General features: G+C 36.6%; 4 protein-coding genes across 4 annotated transcripts; all 4 read right to left on the bottom strand.

The window, feature by feature from the left end:
* Positions 1-1,097: 1,097 nt before the first annotated feature.
* LOC128504334 (olfactory receptor 12D2-like) lies at positions 1,098-2,096 on the bottom strand. The gene has a single exon (XM_053474368.1). It carries the CDS (start codon positions 2,094-2,096, stop codon positions 1,098-1,100), a length of 999 nt encoding a protein of 332 aa, XP_053330343.1.
* Positions 2,097-10,898: 8,802 nt separating this feature from the next.
* On the bottom strand, positions 10,899-11,834 carry LOC128504333 (olfactory receptor 6N2-like). The gene has a single exon (XM_053474367.1). It carries the CDS (start codon positions 11,832-11,834, stop codon positions 10,899-10,901), a length of 936 nt encoding a protein of 311 aa, XP_053330342.1.
* A 1,619-nt stretch (positions 11,835-13,453) lies between these two features.
* LOC128505250 (olfactory receptor 6N2-like) lies at positions 13,454-14,462 on the bottom strand. The gene has a single exon (XM_053475559.1). It carries the CDS (start codon positions 14,460-14,462, stop codon positions 13,527-13,529), a length of 936 nt encoding a protein of 311 aa, XP_053331534.1. The 3' UTR covers positions 13,454-13,526.
* Positions 14,463-16,941: 2,479 nt separating this feature from the next.
* LOC128505242 (cholinesterase-like) lies at positions 16,942-21,269 on the bottom strand. Its single transcript, XM_053475550.1, has 4 exons — positions 21,208-21,269; positions 18,398-19,904; positions 17,725-17,891; positions 16,942-17,115 (listed from the first exon to the last, which is right to left on the bottom strand). The coding sequence occupies exons 2-4, from the start codon at positions 19,879-19,881 to the stop codon at positions 17,105-17,107; spliced, it is 1,662 nt and encodes a 553-aa protein (XP_053331525.1). The 5' UTR covers positions 19,882-19,904; positions 21,208-21,269; the 3' UTR covers positions 16,942-17,104.
* Positions 21,270-21,505: the final 236 nt, after the last annotated feature.

Raw genomic sequence — 21,505 nt, 5'->3', positions numbered from 1 at the left:
AGAAATCAAAATAAAAGGAAAAAGCCACTAAATCGTGTGGATGGAATGCGATAGAGCTGGCAGGTCGCAGAGCACCAGCAAAACACGTCCGATCAGGCTGCCATGCAAACCACGCCCCCCCCCATACATGTTTTTTAATATTATACTGTATATTATACAAAAAGCATCGACTTGACTATATAATTTTAAAAAGTTATGCATTTATATTATCAGAAACAGTAGATTTATCCAATAATCAATCTGTCTTAATCCTAATTACTGGGAAAAGAAAAAGTGTTGGTGCGCTAAGCTAGTCTCAGGCTCAAATTATACAAATGTCTAATACGAGGCCTACCAAACAGGTGTAAGCATGCTGCAAGAAACAGTGTATTGGCTGTACAATGTATACAAGAAACAAAAACTGTCTGCGCTTCTTACCCTAATAAATTAATCCTAATTACTTCAAATAGTAAATTCAAACATAATTGTACTTACTTAAAAAAAATAAATTCAGATTGTCTGCAGTCACCATTTTACTTAACTGCTCTCACTGTAAAGAATAACGTCCATCTAGTGAAACACCTAATTTTAAACGTTGGGCTATTTCTTTTTAGGTTTTTTTTAGGAACATTTGTAAACTATATCAAGATCTCCCTGTTAACATCCATTTTCCAAAATGAATAAATGCACTTTAGAGAGACAATCTGCCATTTTTCCATTCGCAAAAGGGAAAATTAAATATGTGTTTATTACTGGCAAATACTTTAGATCTGGAGGCCGCAGGCAGTGGCCCAATTCCAACTGAGGGTCACCCTATCGATGTTTGCAGTCATTCGATCTTAGCTCATCGTCTGATCCCTCTCATTATATCTTTGCTCCAACATCGACATTCAGTGCTTATAATTTATTTGTATCCTGAGGCAGAATGAAAGCAGAAATGGTCATAGACACAGCTAAGGTCAGGGCAGGCAGCAGTAAAGGAGAACCATACATTATAGATTAGTTCCTGATATATGGTTAACTTTAAACAAAATGTAATATCTCACACACTATACTTTTTATCACTTGTGTAAAAAATATGATATTCGTATGAAAGTTATTCAAATGATACCATAGTTTTAAACTCTAGCACACAATGAACATCTCTTTCCTGCCCTCTTCATGGCTCTCTTCATGTCCTTGTTACGCAAGGTATATACTATTGGATTTAGAGCCGGAGTCACCACAGTGAAGAGGACTGCAGCAAGTCGGTCCTGATTTAATGATCCTTGTGTCGAAGGTCTTAAGTAAGTGAAGACAGCTGTTCCATAGTAAAGCAGAACGACTGTAAAGTGAGCGCTACAGGTAGACAATGCTCGTTGCCTGCCCTCGGTTACTTTTATGTTATAGAGCAACCTTCCAATTAGAACGTAAGGAAAAATTGTTAGAAGCAGGCAAACGGTTGCTAGGAAACCAGTAATCATATTGAGAAGATTAATATTGAGAGAAATGTCTGTACAAGCCAAAGTTACCACTGGTTTTATGTCGCAGAAGAAGTGCTTCACCAGATTAGGTCCACAAAATGGAAGCCTAGCAGTCAGCAGCGTGTGCAGTAGAGAATGCAGAAATCCAATGACCCAACATCCAACAACTAAGAGGCGACATACCTTAGCGTTCATAATGATGGTATAATGCAAAGGGTTTCCGATAGCCAAATAGCGGTCGTAAGACATTATCGTAAGAAGCGTGATCTCAGAGCTCCCAAGGAAATGGAAAAAATGCATTTGGGAGATACAACCACCAAATGAGATGGTCTTCTTTTGGGACAAGAAGTCTACAAGCATTTTTGGCACAACGACACAGGAGAAGCTAATATCAAAAAAGGATAAATTTCCCAGGAAGAAATACATGGGAGTGTGGAGACTTGGATCTGAGATGGTAAAACTCAAGATAAAGAAGTTTCCTGTAATGTTTACTAGAAAAAATACCAAAATGGCAGCAAACGCAGGTAACTGAAGTTCTACTAGATCAGTCAACCCAAGCAAGGCAAACTCAGTAATAAATGTCTGGTTTTTGGAATTTGTAATGCATATTGAGGTGCATTGTGCATTTAGTTGTTGAATGAATGAATTATCCATTATCTATGTGGTGATTCAGCCTTATACCAGTGTCCAAGCATTTTCTCTTTCACCTGGATTTTAAAAAAAACCCATAAAAAATGAAAGTTTATTTTACATTTTTGATTTACAAAAAAAAAAGAGTAAATAGGGGGAAAATAAAGAATGTGGCATAGTGATAAAAAAATCTTATCTGTGCTTAACATGTTTTGTTTTCTTTTATTTCATGTAAAAAGTTTGTTTTAGGCAGATATTAAAAAAAATATATACAAAATAGAGGAGCGCACAACCTAAAGGGCATAACAGGCATACACATTTAGATTCCCGGGTTGCTGCTAGAATAATAATGGCCAATAAGTACACAAAAGTAAGGCAAAATTCAGTGCGTACCCAGAGAATAATATTAAAAAAACAACATAATTTTGTTAAATAATAAAAAATAAACGTCTCTTTTAAAAAAGACTGCCTAAAACCTTTTCACAGAACTGAATGTATTTGTCTTTAAAAAGTTTTTTAAAAAGTGAGAGTTCTCAAAGGTCTTCTTACCCAGTTGAACGGACGTGTTCCAGTAAAGTCAATGAGAAGGCATTGGAACTCTCCTGCCAACTCCTGCTCCCCCATCTGTAGCAGGTGCTACATTGAGCATGGATGTCCATCCATTTTTTAGGAGCTGATGGGTCATGAAGGTATATATGCTGTCAGGAAGAAAACAGCCCCTCAGGTTGCCTTTCAATCACAAGACATGGAAACTGCATGCAGTGCGCTAAATGTTGAAACTCGACCACAGAAGCATCACAGAAACATGATTTGTACTTGGTTTATATAATAAGCACCTTCAATCGAAATTGTAAAAGCCTCAAGGACCACTTTTCAAAGGCTTCCAACATTTATGTTAACATCATACAAATTCTTCATATTTTGTTGCAAAGTCCTCTTCACAGAATGGATGTTTATTCTGGAAAAATAATGAGATATTTAAGGGCAAATACTCCTGAAATATATAACATCCCGTATGAAGTCATGTTACTGGTGTTGTCTAACTGGCATAGCATCTCATGGGGGTTTATGCACTAAGGGAATATCCCTTGATAACCAGGGATATCAGACTAGAGGGGATACTCGTCTAAAAATTCCAAAAGAAAATGTATTCTTTATTCTGTAAGTTAGAGAGTTTAACCAATATTTTTTTTAATAAACAAATTACTATACTATATATAAACCTTTTGTAAACTGAAGACATGGTTATAGGAATAATTTTTGGTAATTAATGGTTCTTGAAACCATTGATTATTGTTTTGATATATCTGTGAGACAGGGATCATTAGAATATTTTGGCTTAGTGAGAAAAGGACACATGGAAGAAACATCTTATGGAAGAAACATATATATATATATATTAGGAAACAGAATATGATAAATATAAATATATAAATGCAATAGCCTTGGTGTGCCAATATAGCTAAAGCACCAGAGCAGTAGGCACTGGAGGCCAGTTGGATGTCCAAAGATGGTGGTGTACACTTTCAGGTGATCCAAGATGGCAACTTCTAATATGGAGTCTTAGCATGGGGTCATTTCCAGGAGGCAGGAGGCATTGTCATAGTAATCCAACTATTGAATGCTGTATTCTCTTTTTGCCTAGTCAGGGTGCTGACAGTGATGTTTTGAGTATATGACCACATTGAAGCCAAAGAAAAAAGAATGTGATCTGTGGAGGAGGTAAGATGACCTACTTCAACACAGAGAAAGTTGGAGTATGAATGGGAGGCAATTTAGCCTTCATGTTGTCATCATCAGAGCAAGATCCAGGAATTGACCCAGCTTTACACCCATACACAATTGGAAATGTTGCCTTCTTCTGGATCAACAACGTGGCTGAACATGATGGACTTGTGTCTTTTTTCAACCTAACTCACTGTGTTACTATGTGTAAATATGGTCAAGTTGTCTTCTGTAAGGCTAAGTTCTTGGGTATTTATTGAAACATCTGGTTGGTGAGTCTGGCTTTGTTCATTCATGGTCTCAATAAGACAAACCAGGTTCATCTCCACCTTGGCTTGTTTCCTTGCTAGGCCAACTTGCCTACTTCTGAACAACATGCCTGAGGTGACTTAGCTGCCTAGAAAATGGAACCAAAGAGAGTAGAAAACTAAAGGACTAGGTATTCAGGGAATTGCAAACTAGGACTCAGTACTGTAACCCTATTATCCATGGAAAGCCAAATGGCTGTCCATTATCTCCCTCTAACCTTTGATGGCTAAAGTAATATTTCTTCCCATTCCTACGATCCGCCATGTGTCATGGGTGATAAAATGAATGGAGCGGAGATAAAGATAATGTTTTTGTTATTTGTCATTTTATTATTTTTGGATGAGCTCCCTTTTATTTTAAGATTCATTTTTTGTGACAATTTCGACATAGATGGGCTCATGTTTCTTCATATCCATCCTTCTGGTCCTAAAACACATAAACATTTCTACTTAGAGGTGATGTGGGGTTTAATTTTTTGAGGGAGGTTGGAATAGGGTGGAAATAGAGAATATAAGGGCTGATCCTCGAAATCTCTCTGACCAAGTGTATATATTGTACGTGAAAGGACCATGGGTCTTAGGAAACTCTGGCCTTTCTAGCTGGCCAAAAGATTAAGCACAGTGGACCAGTCTTTTGACAAAAGGTATTGGCAGTAGAGGCGATGGGAATGGCAGAAAATTATAATTTACTGAAAAAGAATGCATAATTTACAGCAAACATTGAATAGTAAAATTATCATAAAATGATTACCTAGAAAAGTATTGGTTTTCCACTTTTTTTGAAGCTCACCTAATATTCAGACATTCTTTGCTATATGAAGAGCGATTCTGCTGCTACATTTTATAAAGGCCTTATTGGTTTTTCAACCGAGAGAGAGACCAATCAGAAAGTTGGTTGCTGCGGTGATAAGACCACTTTTCAATCTTTGCACAAGAATCAGTTTTTATACATACATCCATATTTGTAATTTCACATGTATCTACTAAACACTTTAAGGCCTCTGTAAAGATTTCTGCACAGGCAAATCTGAGTAACCCACCAGGGCCGAACTGGGAATTGAGACCGTCCTGGCACTAAGGCCAGCGGGCACTAAAATGACATATGCGTGTCCCTCTAATGGATACAGATAGACGTTCTGGGAGACACTATCAGGCCTCTGCCCCCAATGCCCAGGCCAGATATGCTTACTAAAAACCAAAAACTGTCTGCGCTTCTTACCCTAATAAAGTTGGCAACAAATATATAAACATAATATAAATGAGAGGTTTTGGTTATATGAATTGGCCAAAGCATAATTAAGCTCACCCGCCACGTCAAGGCACACTCTCAATAGGGTGAGAACCTACTCTCACCTCCTACGTAGTGGACACACAAAGCAGTTTATACGGCTACCAAAACCTTATTAATGTGTTGGGGGAGGTGCAATTAAACCTCCTCCCTATTAACCCCTGGACAGCAAGCTGCAACCAGACTGATGAGGAGCCAACAACCTCAAATATGTGCAAACAGGGAAAAGAAAAAATGTCGGTGCGCTAAGCTAGTCACAGGCTCAAATAATACAAATGTGTAATACGAGGCCTACCAAACAGGTGTAAGCATGCTGCAAAAACAGTGTATTGGCTGTACAATGTATACAAAAAACAAAAACTGTCTGCGCTTCTTACCCTAATAAAGTTGGCAACAAATATATAAACATAATTATAAATGAGAGGTTTTGGTTATATGAATTAGCCAAAGCATAATTAAGCTCACCCACCACGTCAAGGCACACTCTCAATAGGGTGAGAACCTACTCTCACCTCCTACGTAGTGGACACCCAAAGCCAACTTTATTAGGGTAAGAAGCGCAGACAGTTTTTGTTTCTTGTATACATTGTACAGCCAATACACTGTTTTTGCAGCATGCTTACACCTGTTTGGTAGGCCTCTTATTACACATTTGTATTATTTGAGCCTGTGACTAGCTTACCGCACCGACATTTTTTCTTTTCCCAGATATGCTTACCACCTAAAAAAAATAGAAACAAAATAGGAAGAGCGCACAACCTAAAAAGCGTAAAGGCCATACACACACTCACCTAGCAAACAATGTTAAAAATGTTGGAGTTTTATATTGCTGTTACTCAAGAAAAACCTTAACTATAATGTAAAAAATATATTTGTTTCTTTAATTAGACAGAAATAATTGTGTACTAAATTTGATCTAAGTGAATTTATTTTGTTGCCATGCTTAAAATGTTGCATTATGGTCCTACTCCTTTTTTATTATGCAATCAGTGCAATAGTTTGCATTATTCAAACTCTACAAACATTTACAATAACACAATGACGACACTTCTGGCAATTCCTTGCTTCGGCATTGTTTAATTCTCCGCGGCGGTGAAAGGATTAACGTTATCATATCAAGCTGTACAATTGTGAGTGCTAATTGGCCTCGACGGCATTGTGTGATTTCACCGTAAAGGGATTAATAAACAGTTAGCTTCATTTGTAAAAACTACTAAGACTCGAGGGGTTAAAGGGCTGACTTTTGGGAAACTGCCTAATTGCAAAGTTAGAGACTTTGTTTAATCAATAGCGACTCGGCTCGCAATCATCCCTTCAGGATTAATTAGAAAGACATCTCTAATTGTTCCAGGAAATATACTTCAGAGATTATACAGAATTACGTTTTCAACATAACAAACATCCACAAAATGGCCGGTTAACGTAGAGAGTTTTACGAGTCTTGTGCATTCAATTTCAAAGACGTTAAGTTTGCAATAAGATATCAAGTTACCCTTTTGGCACCACAGGCTATCCCCTGAATAAACAGTTAATAAATTAATTAACAAAAAGACGGAAAAAGTCCACAAATCAGTAACACACATCTACTAGATATAATACTACTGGCATATATAATGTAAAACAAAGATATTCACTAAGAATTAATCATTTCAACAATGTGATTATATTACGGTAGGCAATGAATAATCCAAAATTCTGCACTCATTTGCCTCGGTCCTTAAGTCAAAGACTCCGCGCTAACAAGAAGAGATGGATAAAGGTCTAGAGAGACTTGACGCATTTCGCGCCTATAGCAGGGCTCACTCATAAGTTAATAATTAAATGATTAATGATTAAGTGAATAATGAAATAGTTAAAATGATTGTATAATGTCTTATGAAGGACCAACCCTAATGAGCCTTCCCTGCATCAAAGTCCAGGTCAGTTCATCCATAGTTGATGTTAGAAGATGTCTTGAAAGTCTCTTACCAATGTCAATATGGATAGTTCTGCCCTTCTTGAAATAGAAGCTTTCTTGGGTTTACCTGCACATTTCTGTTAAGTAAATACATGTCAAAGACGTAGCAGTTGTTGGTCACATAGGCTTCTCTTTAGAGGCCACCAAGGCATCCATGTATCTATGGAAAATGTTGGTTTTTTTTGTTTTGCCTTAAAAACAGTGCTAGATTGGGTAACTAGTAGTTGTTTCTGGGTTTATTCACTAAAAATAAAGTTGGAAGGAACATTGGAGTTTCATCTCCATAATTTTACTTTATATTATGAAGGGCCAAGCCCATTGAACTTCTGCTGAGAACAATATCTTGGATGACCCAGTGCGTTTTTTTGGAAGTCTCCTTGCTGATTGACATAATGCAGGGTTGCGCAAAGAGTTTTGCCACCTTAGGCAAAAATGTATTTTGCTGCCCCTTTGGTCTTGCCCATTGTAATGTGTCTAAATTAAAAATAAACTTTATTACACATTAGATTAAAAGCAACGGATATCAATACAACCTTACATAAAAAGAAAAAAAAAATCAATTGATAAATGCTGCCAGATCACAGATTGGCAAACAGACCATTGCACGGCTCTAGTAAACCTGGAAGTGAGCCAAGCTGTACCTGCTTTCCTGATAGCAAAGAGATACTGGCCAACATTTGCTCCAGGTGTCCTGGGACACAAGGAGGCGGGGCCTAAAATAGGCAGAATTATGCAACTCTGCTTTGCTCCACCTACTTTAGGAACAACCCCTTCTGTCCCAGGGTGTCTGGAGCTCATTTCCCAGTATTTTGTGTGTGTTTTTGACATACAAAGCTTAATCAGAATGCTGGCTGTCCATGTTGAAATGCATTGTGCATAGGCAGTATTCTTACGCAGGGAAAGGACAATAAAACCTGTCTAGGTTCATACAGGCCCTTACACAACAGGGAGGGAGGGATTTATCCAGGTCTCATTCCTCCCTCTTCAACAAGCCCAGCATGACCACAAATACGCTTACCAAGCCACGTATCTCATAGTGACTTTATCTTTTATTCTGCAGAGTAGCTATATGTTCTTCTTTATCGTGTTAGTCTTTTTACACTTTCTGTAAAGGAATACTCCCCGCTCCAGCTTCCCCCAAGAGCACCAGCCATTGCTTTCCCCCTACAATACTGCTTGCAGCTTCAGCCTGTATCTCCATTACTGACATAATTTCCCAGCGTGCAGTGTCAGTGAAGAAGGAGTCCAAGAACCTTAAAGAAGAACATGTTGCAAGACACATGAATTATTTGTGGTGGAGCTTCCAGGCACACCCTCTCCCTGTTCCTCCAATGGGGGGAGAGGATGTGCCAGGAAGCTCTGCCATTTTTGCAGAAGATCCCAGTGAGGCAATAGGGCAGAGCCTCTGGGCACAGCCTCTCCCTGTTCCTCCAATGGGGGGAGATGATGTGCCTGGACAAAGAAAAAAGATAGAAGAACAAGAAGATCAGGAAGATGCAAAAGAAGAATCAGAAAAAACGAATGGGCAGGAAATGGAATTCTAAAAATGTGTCTCAACCATTTTTGGTCCATTTGCTCAAGTCTACTATGAAGTCCATGTATGAAAAATACTTTATGACAGTTTTACTGCACTAGGCAAGAAAGTTGAAGGGTATACCTAGAGTTAAATCACTTTTTAGATCTTTTAGCACAAACGATGGACATTGTAATTGCATTGGAGAACAAAATGGCAGAGTTTGTACAATAGTTGTACAAAGTATTAATATTTAATGAGTTATATAGCACTATCATGGAAATTGTGACACAGGTATGTATACTTCATCTCTGTATTCCTTTGTAGAAATTATGATTTCTGGACATGATGCTGGGTTCTGGTTAACGGTATTTGGTGAGATGTTTACCAAATTCGCAATCTGATTTGGCGAGCTTAAAGGAAATATATTACTTCATCAGACAAGAAGAATATCTTACAGGGAATGTATATTTAGGTAAGGACGATCCTCTAAGCATTATGCCTCCAGGATATTTTTTTAAATGGTTAGATATTTTTAATTAAGGTAAGAAGCACATTTTACATTAACTAGTAACAATAAGTAAGCCAGAAAGTAAAGCTGGTTATGATAGAAATGGGTTTACTTTGAGCCCAATGGTTGGTTTGGACGGGTTTGCCAAATAGGAAGGAGCATGAAGGTAAAATGCCATATTCACTTTTAATTTTTGGAAACCAAACCATCTTTGGATTCAGTAGGTGAAGTCTGACTCAGTTTAAGAGCAGCTTGGTAGATCAAGCCCAAATATCAACAAGGGCTTAAACCCAATGTGAACTCAACCAAGCTCATCAGTTGTGAATGATGGGTCAAACAAAGCTTTCAGTGTTTTGATGGTAACCATGGACCAACCCATTTCACTCAATGTCTGTCACCAATAATTGGCTGGGCTGAGGGGTAAAAAAGGCTAAATCCTTAGAAGAAGGGCAAAACTTGTTTCTGATATGTATCGCTGCACCTACTGATCAAAACACTTCATATTGGAACATTTTTATAAATTCAAATAACATAATATAAGATAGTGAACACTGTTGATGGTTTAATAAAATGCTATTTCACAAAAAGTTCTACATTCATTACAGAATTATTACAATGGCACATAATGATGCTGAATAGCTGGTCATTTTCACTCTTGTCTTCCATTCATTTTTAATAGTGATTTAAAATTGGAGTCTAGTTTTACTGTCAAACATATTAAAGATGTCAAATATAATGTCCTCCTTAGATATTTACCATTTAAAATTGTTCTGGCATCAACAAAGTGAACTCAACAATATTACTTTGGTGTTAAAGCACTGTCAAGTTCTCTTAGGTGTTTGATGAGCCAGTTTAGACTCTTCAGAGTTGAGGCTACTCAGCTTGGGCACAACTTCCATGATGGAAACCAGAGTCTGGCTTTGGTCCTGTTTGGTCGTGATAAGCTACTGCTGACTCATCTACTTCTGCTGCTAAGTTTATTCATGCTTAGAAGAAACCTACAAATATTAGGTTAGAAATAAAATTAGATACTAGATGTGTGCAAAAACTACATATGAGTATACAAAATAAAAGATCTAGTGTAATGGTATATCTATATTGCTCCCTACTTTATATGTAATAGACTCCTCTACCAAGGTCCCATTTTGCAAGAGACCTGTGGTGGACTCAGAACTCGAAACTACTAAGTGCCTAATGTATACTTTATCCTAACAAAAGTAAATAATTGAAACGGGTAACTGTAAGACACAACACACATATAATATCTAATTTTAGTTTGGACCTTTTGAGGGTTACCGCCTGGTTTATTTCTTCATATTGGACAACATCGGATAAATATTGAGCTAGCAAGTGTACATAAAGACATAGATAATGACATCAGAAAATAACCAATTGGCCCATTAACACTTGGAACACACAGAAACAATACTTTGGGCCGCTAATAAAATGTAAAAAATGCCAGCAAATAGACATAGCAATCAATTTTCAATCAAGATTTACTTTACACTTTAGTAGAAGTTCTTTTTATGAGCCATGAAGAGATTTTAATAGCTTTTTCCCGAGTAGTTCTCTTATCTCTCTGTTTCTTAGGCTATATATGATTGGATTACACATTGGTGTCAGAACAGAGTACATAACGGCCATCACTCGATCGTAATTGGCAGGGTAGGTGTTTGTTAACCTAACGTACATGAAAGCCACGCTACCGAAAAACAGTAGAACAACCGTAAGGTGAGCACCGCAAGTAGAAAAGGCTTTTTTCCGCCCTTCACTTGTGCTTATTTTTAATACAGCTGATATGATTTTGATGTAAGAAAGGATGATGCAGAAGAAGGCAATGAATAGGAGGAATGAATTGATGGCAAAGTCTACGTTGACGTTGAGCGAGGTGTCAGAACATGCCAAGTTCATCAGAGGTGTGAAGTCACAGAAGATGTGCTCTATCTTGTTTGACCCACAGAAGGACAGAGTGGAAAGCAAGATAATTTGAGTTAGGGGTCCAAGGAAACCTGTGACCCAACAACAGGCAGCTAGCTGTAGACAACATGTGGTGGTCATTATGGATGGATACCTTAAAGGGTTACATATGGCCATGTAGCGATCAAACGCCATTGCTGTTAAAAGGTAGGTCTCAGTGATACCTAGACAGTGTAGGAAATAGATTTGTAGCAGACATCCAACATAGGAGATTACTTTCTCATTCAGTAGATTAGTAAGCATTTTGGGTATCGTGACAGCTGTATACCAAATCTCCAGGAAGGAAAGAATGGCAACAAAGAAGTAGAGTGGGACATGGAGATGACGATGAGTGCTTATAAGAGTGATTATTGTGAAGTTGCCACTTATCGTAAACATGTAGATAACACTCAGCATAGCAAAGAGAAGACCTTGCATCTCATCGAGATCTGGAAAGCCTACAATGACGAACTGAGTAACGAGAGAATGGTTTGTCCTCATCATCTCTCTTCTTATATATTGGCTTGGAGTTTTCTGGTTGTATTACATCTCCTTTGGCTTAAGGCATGTTAATAATTTGTGCTTTCTATGAATAAATAATTATAAATAAATTGTAATTTACAATTATTATAATTAATAAATATTGTATTGTAAAAACAGTGTTTTCTGAAAGAAAAATAATAATATTCTGAAAACTGGAGAACCATTTACTCTACACAACAATATATTTATATTAATTCAGAGTTTACATAAAGGTTAAATAATCGAATACTAATTAATAATCTAAGAATATGGTGTTTTTTTGGATCTATTGAAAAAAAAGAGATTATTCACTATGCTCATTTTACAAAAAGAAAGAAAGAAAAATGTTTATAAGACTAGCTCTTATTTTTCCTACTTACCACTGGTTTTCAGAAAACTTTATGTTTTTTAGGAGGATAACATCCAATGTTTTAATATATTCAATTGTATTTTAATGGATAAACTCAGGAATGGATAAACTAAAAACGTCAGCGTAATTGTACCATATAACAAAGTCATTCACTGTATCTCTTTATATACTTGTTATTGTTAACTGGATTGATTCATTTGGGATTTAGGATTAGACATTAATTGTATCACTAGAGGCACAAATGACCTTGATCTAAACATCTTGGGAAAATCGCTTCTTACAGAAAACAAGCAATCAAATAAGGGGCACTCAGATGTTTGTCGCGTACTTTTACAATAAAAAGAAATGTAGGTAAATATTTATCACATTGTTTGCAAATATTGTTTTTCAGGCTTTTCCACCTGAAATAAGAGAGACAGAATTTGCCGACAGATCAGACCCGTCTAGTCTGTCAATTTCTTCTTCATTGGTTTTGTCTTAGATTCAGGAGCCATATATGTTCCCATCCATGTTTACATAACTCCACATTTGGCTACCACCCTCTTGGTAAAGGAAAACTTCCTTACAATAATACAAGTGAGGGCCTATTTGTAGGTTTGGTTATTTTTCCAGATCTTCAGGGGTATTTAAGTAAAATCTACCGCATTTTGGGAGTATGGAGGTGTAGAACCATGAATGGGATGGGTAGGCCCAGTGGAAAGGCCCAGGTGGGACTATCCACTTATCTTACCCAAAAAGCCACCTTGAGTTGCTCAGCCTCAGTGAGTCATGAGGTGCCCATGTGGGAGCTGCAATGAAGGTCTGTGTTGCCATAGCACTGGCAATAGAAGATGGTGGGGGGGGGACAAAAAATGCAATAAAAACATCCTACATGTCTTAAACAAACTCTTTATTAGGAACTTGAAATGTAGAGTTGGGTCGGCGATTTAAAATTACTCTGTCAGGTGCTGCCGGCTGGATATGCTCAGTTATCTGTCATAACCAGCCATCAGCCACCCTTACACCATGAGGCCAATAGCAGCAGTGCCAGGGCCACCTTGTTATTGGCTAGTGCCAAGGGCTGTGATGTAAGAAAAACACGAATACCCCTTACAAGAACATTGTCCTTTTTTAATTAAAACACAATTGCAAAAGTCCAATTAAAAGTTTGAACTTCAATTTTCTTTTCGACGAACGTTATAACCGTCATATAATGTGTCGGGTACGTCAAGAACAAAAAAAATAGTAAACACACATTCAGAAGAAATTTATTAAAATATGTCATTGTAAAAATAAACTTTTTGTACCTCTTACTACAAAACCCATTATTTTGAGTTAGGTGATATTGACAGTTTTTTTACCAGAATTTCCCTAATTTCTCTGTTTCGTAGGCTATATATGATTGGGTTGCACATTGGCGTCAATACGGAGTAAACCACAGCCATCACCCTATAATAGTTTATGGGATAATGCTTCGTTAGTCTGATATACACAAAGGCCACACTGCCAAAGAAAAGGAAAACAACGGTAAGATGAGCACCACAAGTGGAAAAGGCTTTTTTCCGTCCCTCGGTTGTGCTTATCTTTAATACAGCTATGATTATCTTGATATAGGACAGGATGATGCAGAAGAAGGCAAAAAAGAGAAGGAATGTGTTGATGAAGAAGTCAACGTTGACATTGAGTGATGGGTCAGCACATGCTAAGTTCATCAGTGGGGTAAAGTCACAAAATATATGCTCTATCCTGTTTGAATGACAAAAAGGGAGCCGGGCAAGTAAGATGATTTGAGTTAAAGGACCAAAGAAACCTAGAACCCAACAGCTAGCAACAAACTGGAAACAACATGTGTTGGTCATTATGGATGGATACCTCAAGGGATTGCAGATGGCCACATACCGATCATAGGCCATTGCTGTTAGAAGGTATGTCTCAGTAATACCTAGAACATGCAGGAAATAGACTTGCAGAAGACACCCGATATATGAGATAGTTTTGTGATTCATCAGATTAACAAGCATTTTGGGAATTGTCACCGTTGTGTACCATATCTCGAGAAAGGAAAGAGTGGCGACAAAGATGTAGAGGGGAACTTGAAGATGACGATGAGTGCAGATCAAAGTGATGATTGTGAGGTTCCCACTGATTGTAAACATGTAAATAATACCCAGCAGCACAAAGAGAGATCCTTGCATTCCGCTGAGTTCCGGGAAGCCTACGATGATGAATTGAGTGACAATTGACTGGTTTGTGTTGTCCATTTCCGATGGTGATGACGGCTGTGAATCTGGTTCTATCTGTCGGGTATCTAATCAGACAGAATTGCATAGAACAAATACAGTTATTTCTTTAGCGTGTTTAGTTATTATTTAATTGGTAGAGATGCCTTTTACTTTACAAGAATCCACAACCTATTTCTCATCAATAAATAACTCCATTTGCTGGAAGGCTGTTCCACTTACCTACCACTCTATCTGTGAAGTTAAACTTCCTTGTGTCAGTCTCTAATCCATTTTTAGAGAATAGATAAAACCATGAAGTTAAAATGACTGCCTGATGAACGGAATGCTCTTTTCTGTTTTATATAACGGTTTAAGATATAGCATCTCACCTTTGAAGAAACAGATGATTATCTGACCTATGACTTACTTATTACGTGATTAAATATAGACTGCTAGGTATATATATATACTGCTCCATAACCATTACCATCCTGATAACCTCAACCTGCATTCTGAAAGACATCATCTGTTCTCCTCACCTTTGAGATCTCCATGTCAATGACTCTCCTCCTGACCCTTGGTACAATCATCCTCACCCAAGCAGCCCCTCACCTTCTGTCTCATCCCGTTCAACCTCCTACTAGACTGTAAGCTCACAAGGGCAGGGTCCTCTTCTCCTCCACTACCAATATGTGTTAAAATTAAACAATTTTGCTTTTAGTGTTGAATAAATAGAACGTGACATCCAATTTCACATTTCTGAAGGAACTATTTTAGTTCTTAATTGAATGAATTACTTGATGTTTGTACTGGAGTTACTGTCACGTGGGTATAAAATACTATAATGCAACCTCGAAAAAATTCAAGATAAAATGAAATCCATATCTTTAACACTAACATACTTCTTTGATTTAGATGAAACATTTAAAAACACATATTAATTATCTTACTTAAGGTAATCTCAACAGATTCTTAAAGATTCGTTTTTAATGTACTGTAAATCACAAATCAAATGGAAAGTGCATGGTTATATTTAATTACTAACATTTAATGTTTAATAAAGCATCGTCCTTTACTTAGCGACATTTTCCTAACAATAATTATTAATGTGAATCTTCAATTAGATATATAGTGCATCATTCAACTAAACATTAAAAAATAATAATAATAATAATAATAAAAATATTATTATTATTAGTATTATTATTGCAACAGCCTTATATATCCAAACATAAAAGTAATAATTTATTTCAAACATTTAATATTTTATAACCTACCCTCCTTTTCATAGTGACAAACACTTAATTAAGAATAAATATTATTTTGAATGTTCAATTACACATATATTGCATAAAGTATAAAAATATAAAATAATTATTTTTCACTTGCCTCATATACCCATACATAAAAGAAATACAATGGTATAGTATAAATTCTACAGACCCGTTAAGCTACACGCTTGTATGAATCCCTCCAATGTAATATTCCTCAGTATTTCCAATATATGCATTTTCTTGTCATGATTCTGTATTGCGTTCCAAGAATTCAAGAAATTAAATTTTTTTTGGGGGGGGGGTGCAAAACCTGCAGAATTGCAGAAAACAGCAAAGAAGGAAGCATCCAGATACGGATATTTATATAGTCATCAATGACAACGATAACTAACAAGAGCCTAATCACAAGAGTATACAAAGTGTCACGTTTAATTGGTGAAGTTTTAGTGAAGTATTTGGTGAATGTATAACTTCATCCCTTAAGGTTCTACTAGTAGTAAAGTAAATTAGGCGCCCTCGTCTGTTCATTAGCAAATGTAGAGCTAACAAAGTAGTTTCCAAATCCTGAGTTTATTTCCCAGTGGACCTTATCTATACTTTTCGAACGTTTATACTTAAAACATGTTGGATGGATGGATGGATGGATTTTTAATGGTTAAATTATTTTCTTGGGCACATATAAGTTTAAGTGGACCCTTAATGACATAATTTGACCCAAGTTTAGGTTGGCTCCTCATTTAATTACATCATTTTAGCTTAGGCCTCCAGTTGCCCCTTCTGTGGCCGTCGTCCTCTCTGATGAGCGCCATGATGTGACATTATATCCCAGTGCTCAGCATCTTAAAGACCACATCGCCTTTTACTGCATGCTATGGAGACTGTACCAACTCAGCATAGTCCTTGATAGTGTAAATGGGCCAGTTGGGGAGATCAAATGTGTCATTTATAACCAGTCCATTGTGCAACAACACGCTGGGGTGCTCATCACCCAAAAGGAGATCTGCCCCCTGGTTTTATGTCACCCCCTAGACATCACTGGGTATTTTGGTTATACAATTATTAGCAACACCTTGGCCTGCAAGGGTTTATGGGAGCTTTGGTGTACTTCTTATTCATTCCATGTATCTTCTAGGGGTCTTCTAGGGGATAATGTAGTTTAACCATTGATACCATTAATTTATAATGTTTAAACTCTATGAAGGGAAATATATAGCTTTCTAGGCAAGAAATAAACATTGCAAATGTAATGTTTTGATCACGGGTTTATTCTCAATTTGAATGTAATAAAACAATATGCACTAATTGGTTGATTAATTTAATGAACTTGCACCATGTGCGTTCTGGTTCCTTCTGGTTTTCTTCTACCTATTCATTGGTGTCATTCTGCAGTTCTTGAAGTCCACGTTTTCATGGTTTACCTATTTCAAAACAAACACATAAAGGAAATGTATGATCTTAGTGTTCTATAGTCATTTCATATGATATACAAAATAAAATGTTGCTATTAGTTCCGATAGGGCTATCGTATTGCAATGGGAAGCCGCCAGTAGTGGCCTTCTTGGTAGAGTTAATGAAACCCACAGTAACACACTACTTACTTAGAGGCATAATGGTCCATGCCTTCTTGATAGAGTTAATGAAAGCCATAGGTCATGATGTCATGTCACTATGGATAGTTATCAAGATTACTTTCCAATTTATCATCAGTATATTCATTGGTACGCAGCAACACCTTTATTGCCTAGTCACGATACAGATTTGTAGACTTGTATACGAAGGCATACTTTGTAGATGAGCATGTAGGAACGTTTTAAGTTCATCTCACCAACCTCCCTATGCGTTATAAACTATGAAGTGGCCTTGTAAAATGCATAGTGAAGAATTCTACAGGTATAGTGAAGCTTCTCTCGTAGGTGAACCTCAATGGAGAAAACCCTTTACAATGCCTAGGTGTAAAGTTTCTAGAAACTTTTCAGAAACACCTGCTTTAGTGAATAAACCCCGTAGGAAGATTGAGAAATACGTACTCTTTAACTGTTCCACAAGCTTGGGGAAAAAATTATTCCAGAACTGACATTGACGATTAAACCATTTCTGATGAACCTCTGAGTGATCTCTCTTTAGAATCGTATATTTTTCATCTTTGTTTGAATACTGTGGCCAGATGAATTCTTCTGTGTCACCAGTAGGAGATCTGCAGGGTAATATTTCAACAATATCGACATGTTCAAATACTTCATTAGATATTAACATGATAATGAAAGATTTTAGTTATTTTGGCTTATTCAAGTTGAATTTTCAATGTAATATGAGTGCTTAGAAAGGTTAGAAAAAAATAAATATTGGGGTTTTTAAGGATCAGATGGGAAATTTGTTAAGTAGCTCTTTGATTTTGAACTACATGGCACCATGCTGGGGCTTAGCTCTAAGGTTTCTTTTATAATCGCAGGAGTAACAATTGAAGGACATCTACTAGTTTCAATGGATACAAAGGGGTTAAAAGTTATTATTAGTTTCGCAGTTAGAATATGGTTTTTAACAACATTCATATAATTTTGTTGGCTCTGTGAAATCTCTGGTTTTTCAAGCCAAGCCAAACTCTGGGTCACCTTTGCATGGCATCCACTTCTAAAAAGTGTTGCTTACTCAACAACAGTTGGTCAATAATAAAATAGAACCCTATGAAGTAAGTGTTCCTACCCGTCTCGTGCAAAGTTGGCCCAAAATGTCATGATCCGTTTGCTCAGTAACCGTTCAGCATTAGTAAAGTTGGTGGAGTCAATCAGCGGTTTCCCAAAGAGAAGTGGCAATTCTGCACCGTGGACAACTCCCATCCATTCCGGCCAAACTTCACTGGAGAAACGGTAGTCATATTCATACAAAAATACTTTATTTCCATGCCCTGTAGCATGTTTTACAAATTGCTTAATAGGACAAGAAAAGTAGTAGTCTCGCAAAATCAATTCCATGGCGTCTCGGTTCTTTTCAAGGTTATCTGTATCATCCCAGTCGACGTATTGCAAAAGAATGGATTCTATGCCAAGGTCTCCTGTCGAAGGCAAGTAAAACTTCAACCCTTCTTCAAGCTGTGCTAAGGTAACCAGACTCTCATTTTTAGCGCTAAAACCAGGAGCCCCGAATACAGTGCAGGGGTTCCCATCATCCTTGGTTATCCCTATTAAAATATCACCTTGTTTTAATGTTTTTTCTACTAAGATGTCTGGATTTTCACTTATGAAATCACTGTCCAGTACTGGTGTAAAAAGTGTGAGAGCGTATTGAGTCTCTACTGAAAGCTGCTTGTCAGTGAGGTCTTTGGGATCTTGTTTTTGTAAACATTCTATTAAGGCATCATCGTCTTCTAGAGGACATCCCAAAAGTTCAGCTTCTTTTAGAGTTAACTTTCTTGCTCTTTCGTGAGAACTTATTGCCCAATACGCTGTGGCTGACCCACTCTGAATGATGGCTCTTGAGAAAAAATTATGGCTACCAGCAGATATCACATGATAACCAACAGATGCTGCTCCAGCGCTATGTCCAAAAATTGTTATACCATCTGGGTTCCCACCAAAAGACTCAATGTTCTCATGAACCCACTGGAGAGCCAATCTTTGGTCAAATAAACCAGCATTACCTGGAGCATTTTTATTTCCAGGCAAAGCCAGAAAGCCCAGTGCTCCCAGCCTATAATTCATGGACACTACAATAACATTTTCAGCATATGCTAGAACACTGCCATCATAAATATCTAAAGAAGTTGTTCCAGTTATGAACGCTCCTCCATAAATAAACACCATGACGGCAGCATGTTTTGGCTTGGGTGATGGGACCCATACATTGAGATACAGACAATCCTCACTCATTTCGTTGTTCACTATCCACATTTCAATCCCTGGAAAATTGAAATATTCGTCTTCTTTAATCTGGAAGCATGAGTTTCCAAACTCAGTGGCCTTAAGTACACCATCCCATGGTTTTCGTGGTTGTGGTTTTTTGAACCTCTGTGTACCTGTTGGTGGCTCTCCATATGGGATACCTAGATATGCTGTGACACTCCCTGACAGTACAGATACTTTTTTACCGCTAACTTCTCCTTGCTTTGTGCTAACGATGGTGTCATCAGCACCGGTATGCACAACAAGAAATCCCACTACAAGCCATACTTTTAAAAGGTCCTGCCACATTCTTCTGCTTTATGAGGACTTTTCTATGAGGAAAAATACAATAATAATTTTTTTTTAAAAAAATGGGAAATTTATGTTCACAAGACAAGTTGATATCATGCAATAGAAATTCGTAAATATAAGAGCCTGCTTTTCGTCATTATTTTACATAACAGTTGATAAAATATGCATAAATTAAAAAAACATTAAGAATTCTGCCTTCTTATTAGGCTACATACTATATACTTGAATGTTCAGGTTAGACTGCATCCAAATATAGTAGCATGGTCACTGACCAAGGAGCAACAGCGAATGCTTGCACATGCACACAAGCCCTTGCTCAGTGTAAGTCTATGGATCTGTCATGGCTCTGTGCAAGCACTGGTCTAGAGCCGCTCTCCTGCATTCATTCTAGGGATGGATAGGAAAACTGACCTGAAAATCCATGCATACTTTTCTATGAGCAAACAGGGAAAAGAAAAAACGTCGGTGCGCTAAGCTAGTCTCAGGCTCAAATACAAATGTATAATACGAGGCCTACCAAACAGTGTAAGCATGCTGCAAGAAACAGTGTATTGGCTGTACAACGTATACAAAAAACAAAAACTGTCTGCGCTTCTTACCCTAATAAAGTTGGCAACAAATATATAAACATAATATAAATGAGAGGTTTTGGTTATATGAATTGTTTTTTGTATACTTTCCTATGAGCCTACATAGTATTTTGCTAAATTTAAAATGGTTTAAAGCTAATATGAATTTACTTTTAACTGTAAAATTTTTTATTTTTTTTTATTTTTTAGCAGTCATACCTACTCCATCATCAAGTTAATGTAAGGACAAGTTTGTAATAATAACAGCTAAGGGACATTGTTATATTTGTTCGGTAAATAGTGAGTTGCGGGTGAATTAAAGTCGATAACTTTTGATTGACCAACGTTAAAAAAGACCCCAGAGGTCTTTTCTTCAGATCTAATGATTATATATATATATATATATATATATATATATATATATATATATATATATATATATTTATATATATATTTATTTATATATATATATATATATATTTATATATATATATGTATATATATTTATATATATTTATATATGTATATTTATATATATATATGTATATATATATATGTATATATATATATATATATATATATATATATATATATATATATACATAAGAAACATTAAAATAAAAATAATAATAAAATAATATTTAAATGTCCCAGAACATTTGCAGCTTTACAAAAGACAATCTACTATAAAGCTAGGACAGATTTCTACTTGTAAAACAAGTAAAACTTTTAAATGATTTCTAAGAGAACTTACCCGTCTTCTCTTACCGAGTATTTGAGGATCGTAATGAACATCTCCCCAAATTTATCTTCAACCCCTCCTCTGCAACATTTTAACTCAACAGTTTTTTTTTTTCTAAATGCAAAGTTCACCTTGTATCACCTTGCCAACCGTGTTAGGCAAGAAATATGCAAATATGCCAAAAAAAAATCCTATTCAATAGAATTTTAGAGGAAATGCATGTATGGAAAAGTTCATAGTATTCTAACACTAGTGTTCGATGTAATATGTAATATGACTTTACGGAGTCATAGGACTTACTAAGAGTAAC

The sequence above is a fragment of the Spea bombifrons genome, chromosome 9, assembly GCF_027358695.1.
Source record: "Spea bombifrons isolate aSpeBom1 chromosome 9, aSpeBom1.2.pri, whole genome shotgun sequence".
NCBI classification, from domain to species: Eukaryota; Metazoa; Chordata; class Amphibia; order Anura; family Pelobatidae; genus Spea; species Spea bombifrons.
This window is presented reverse-complemented; position numbering and strand designations above follow the sequence as displayed.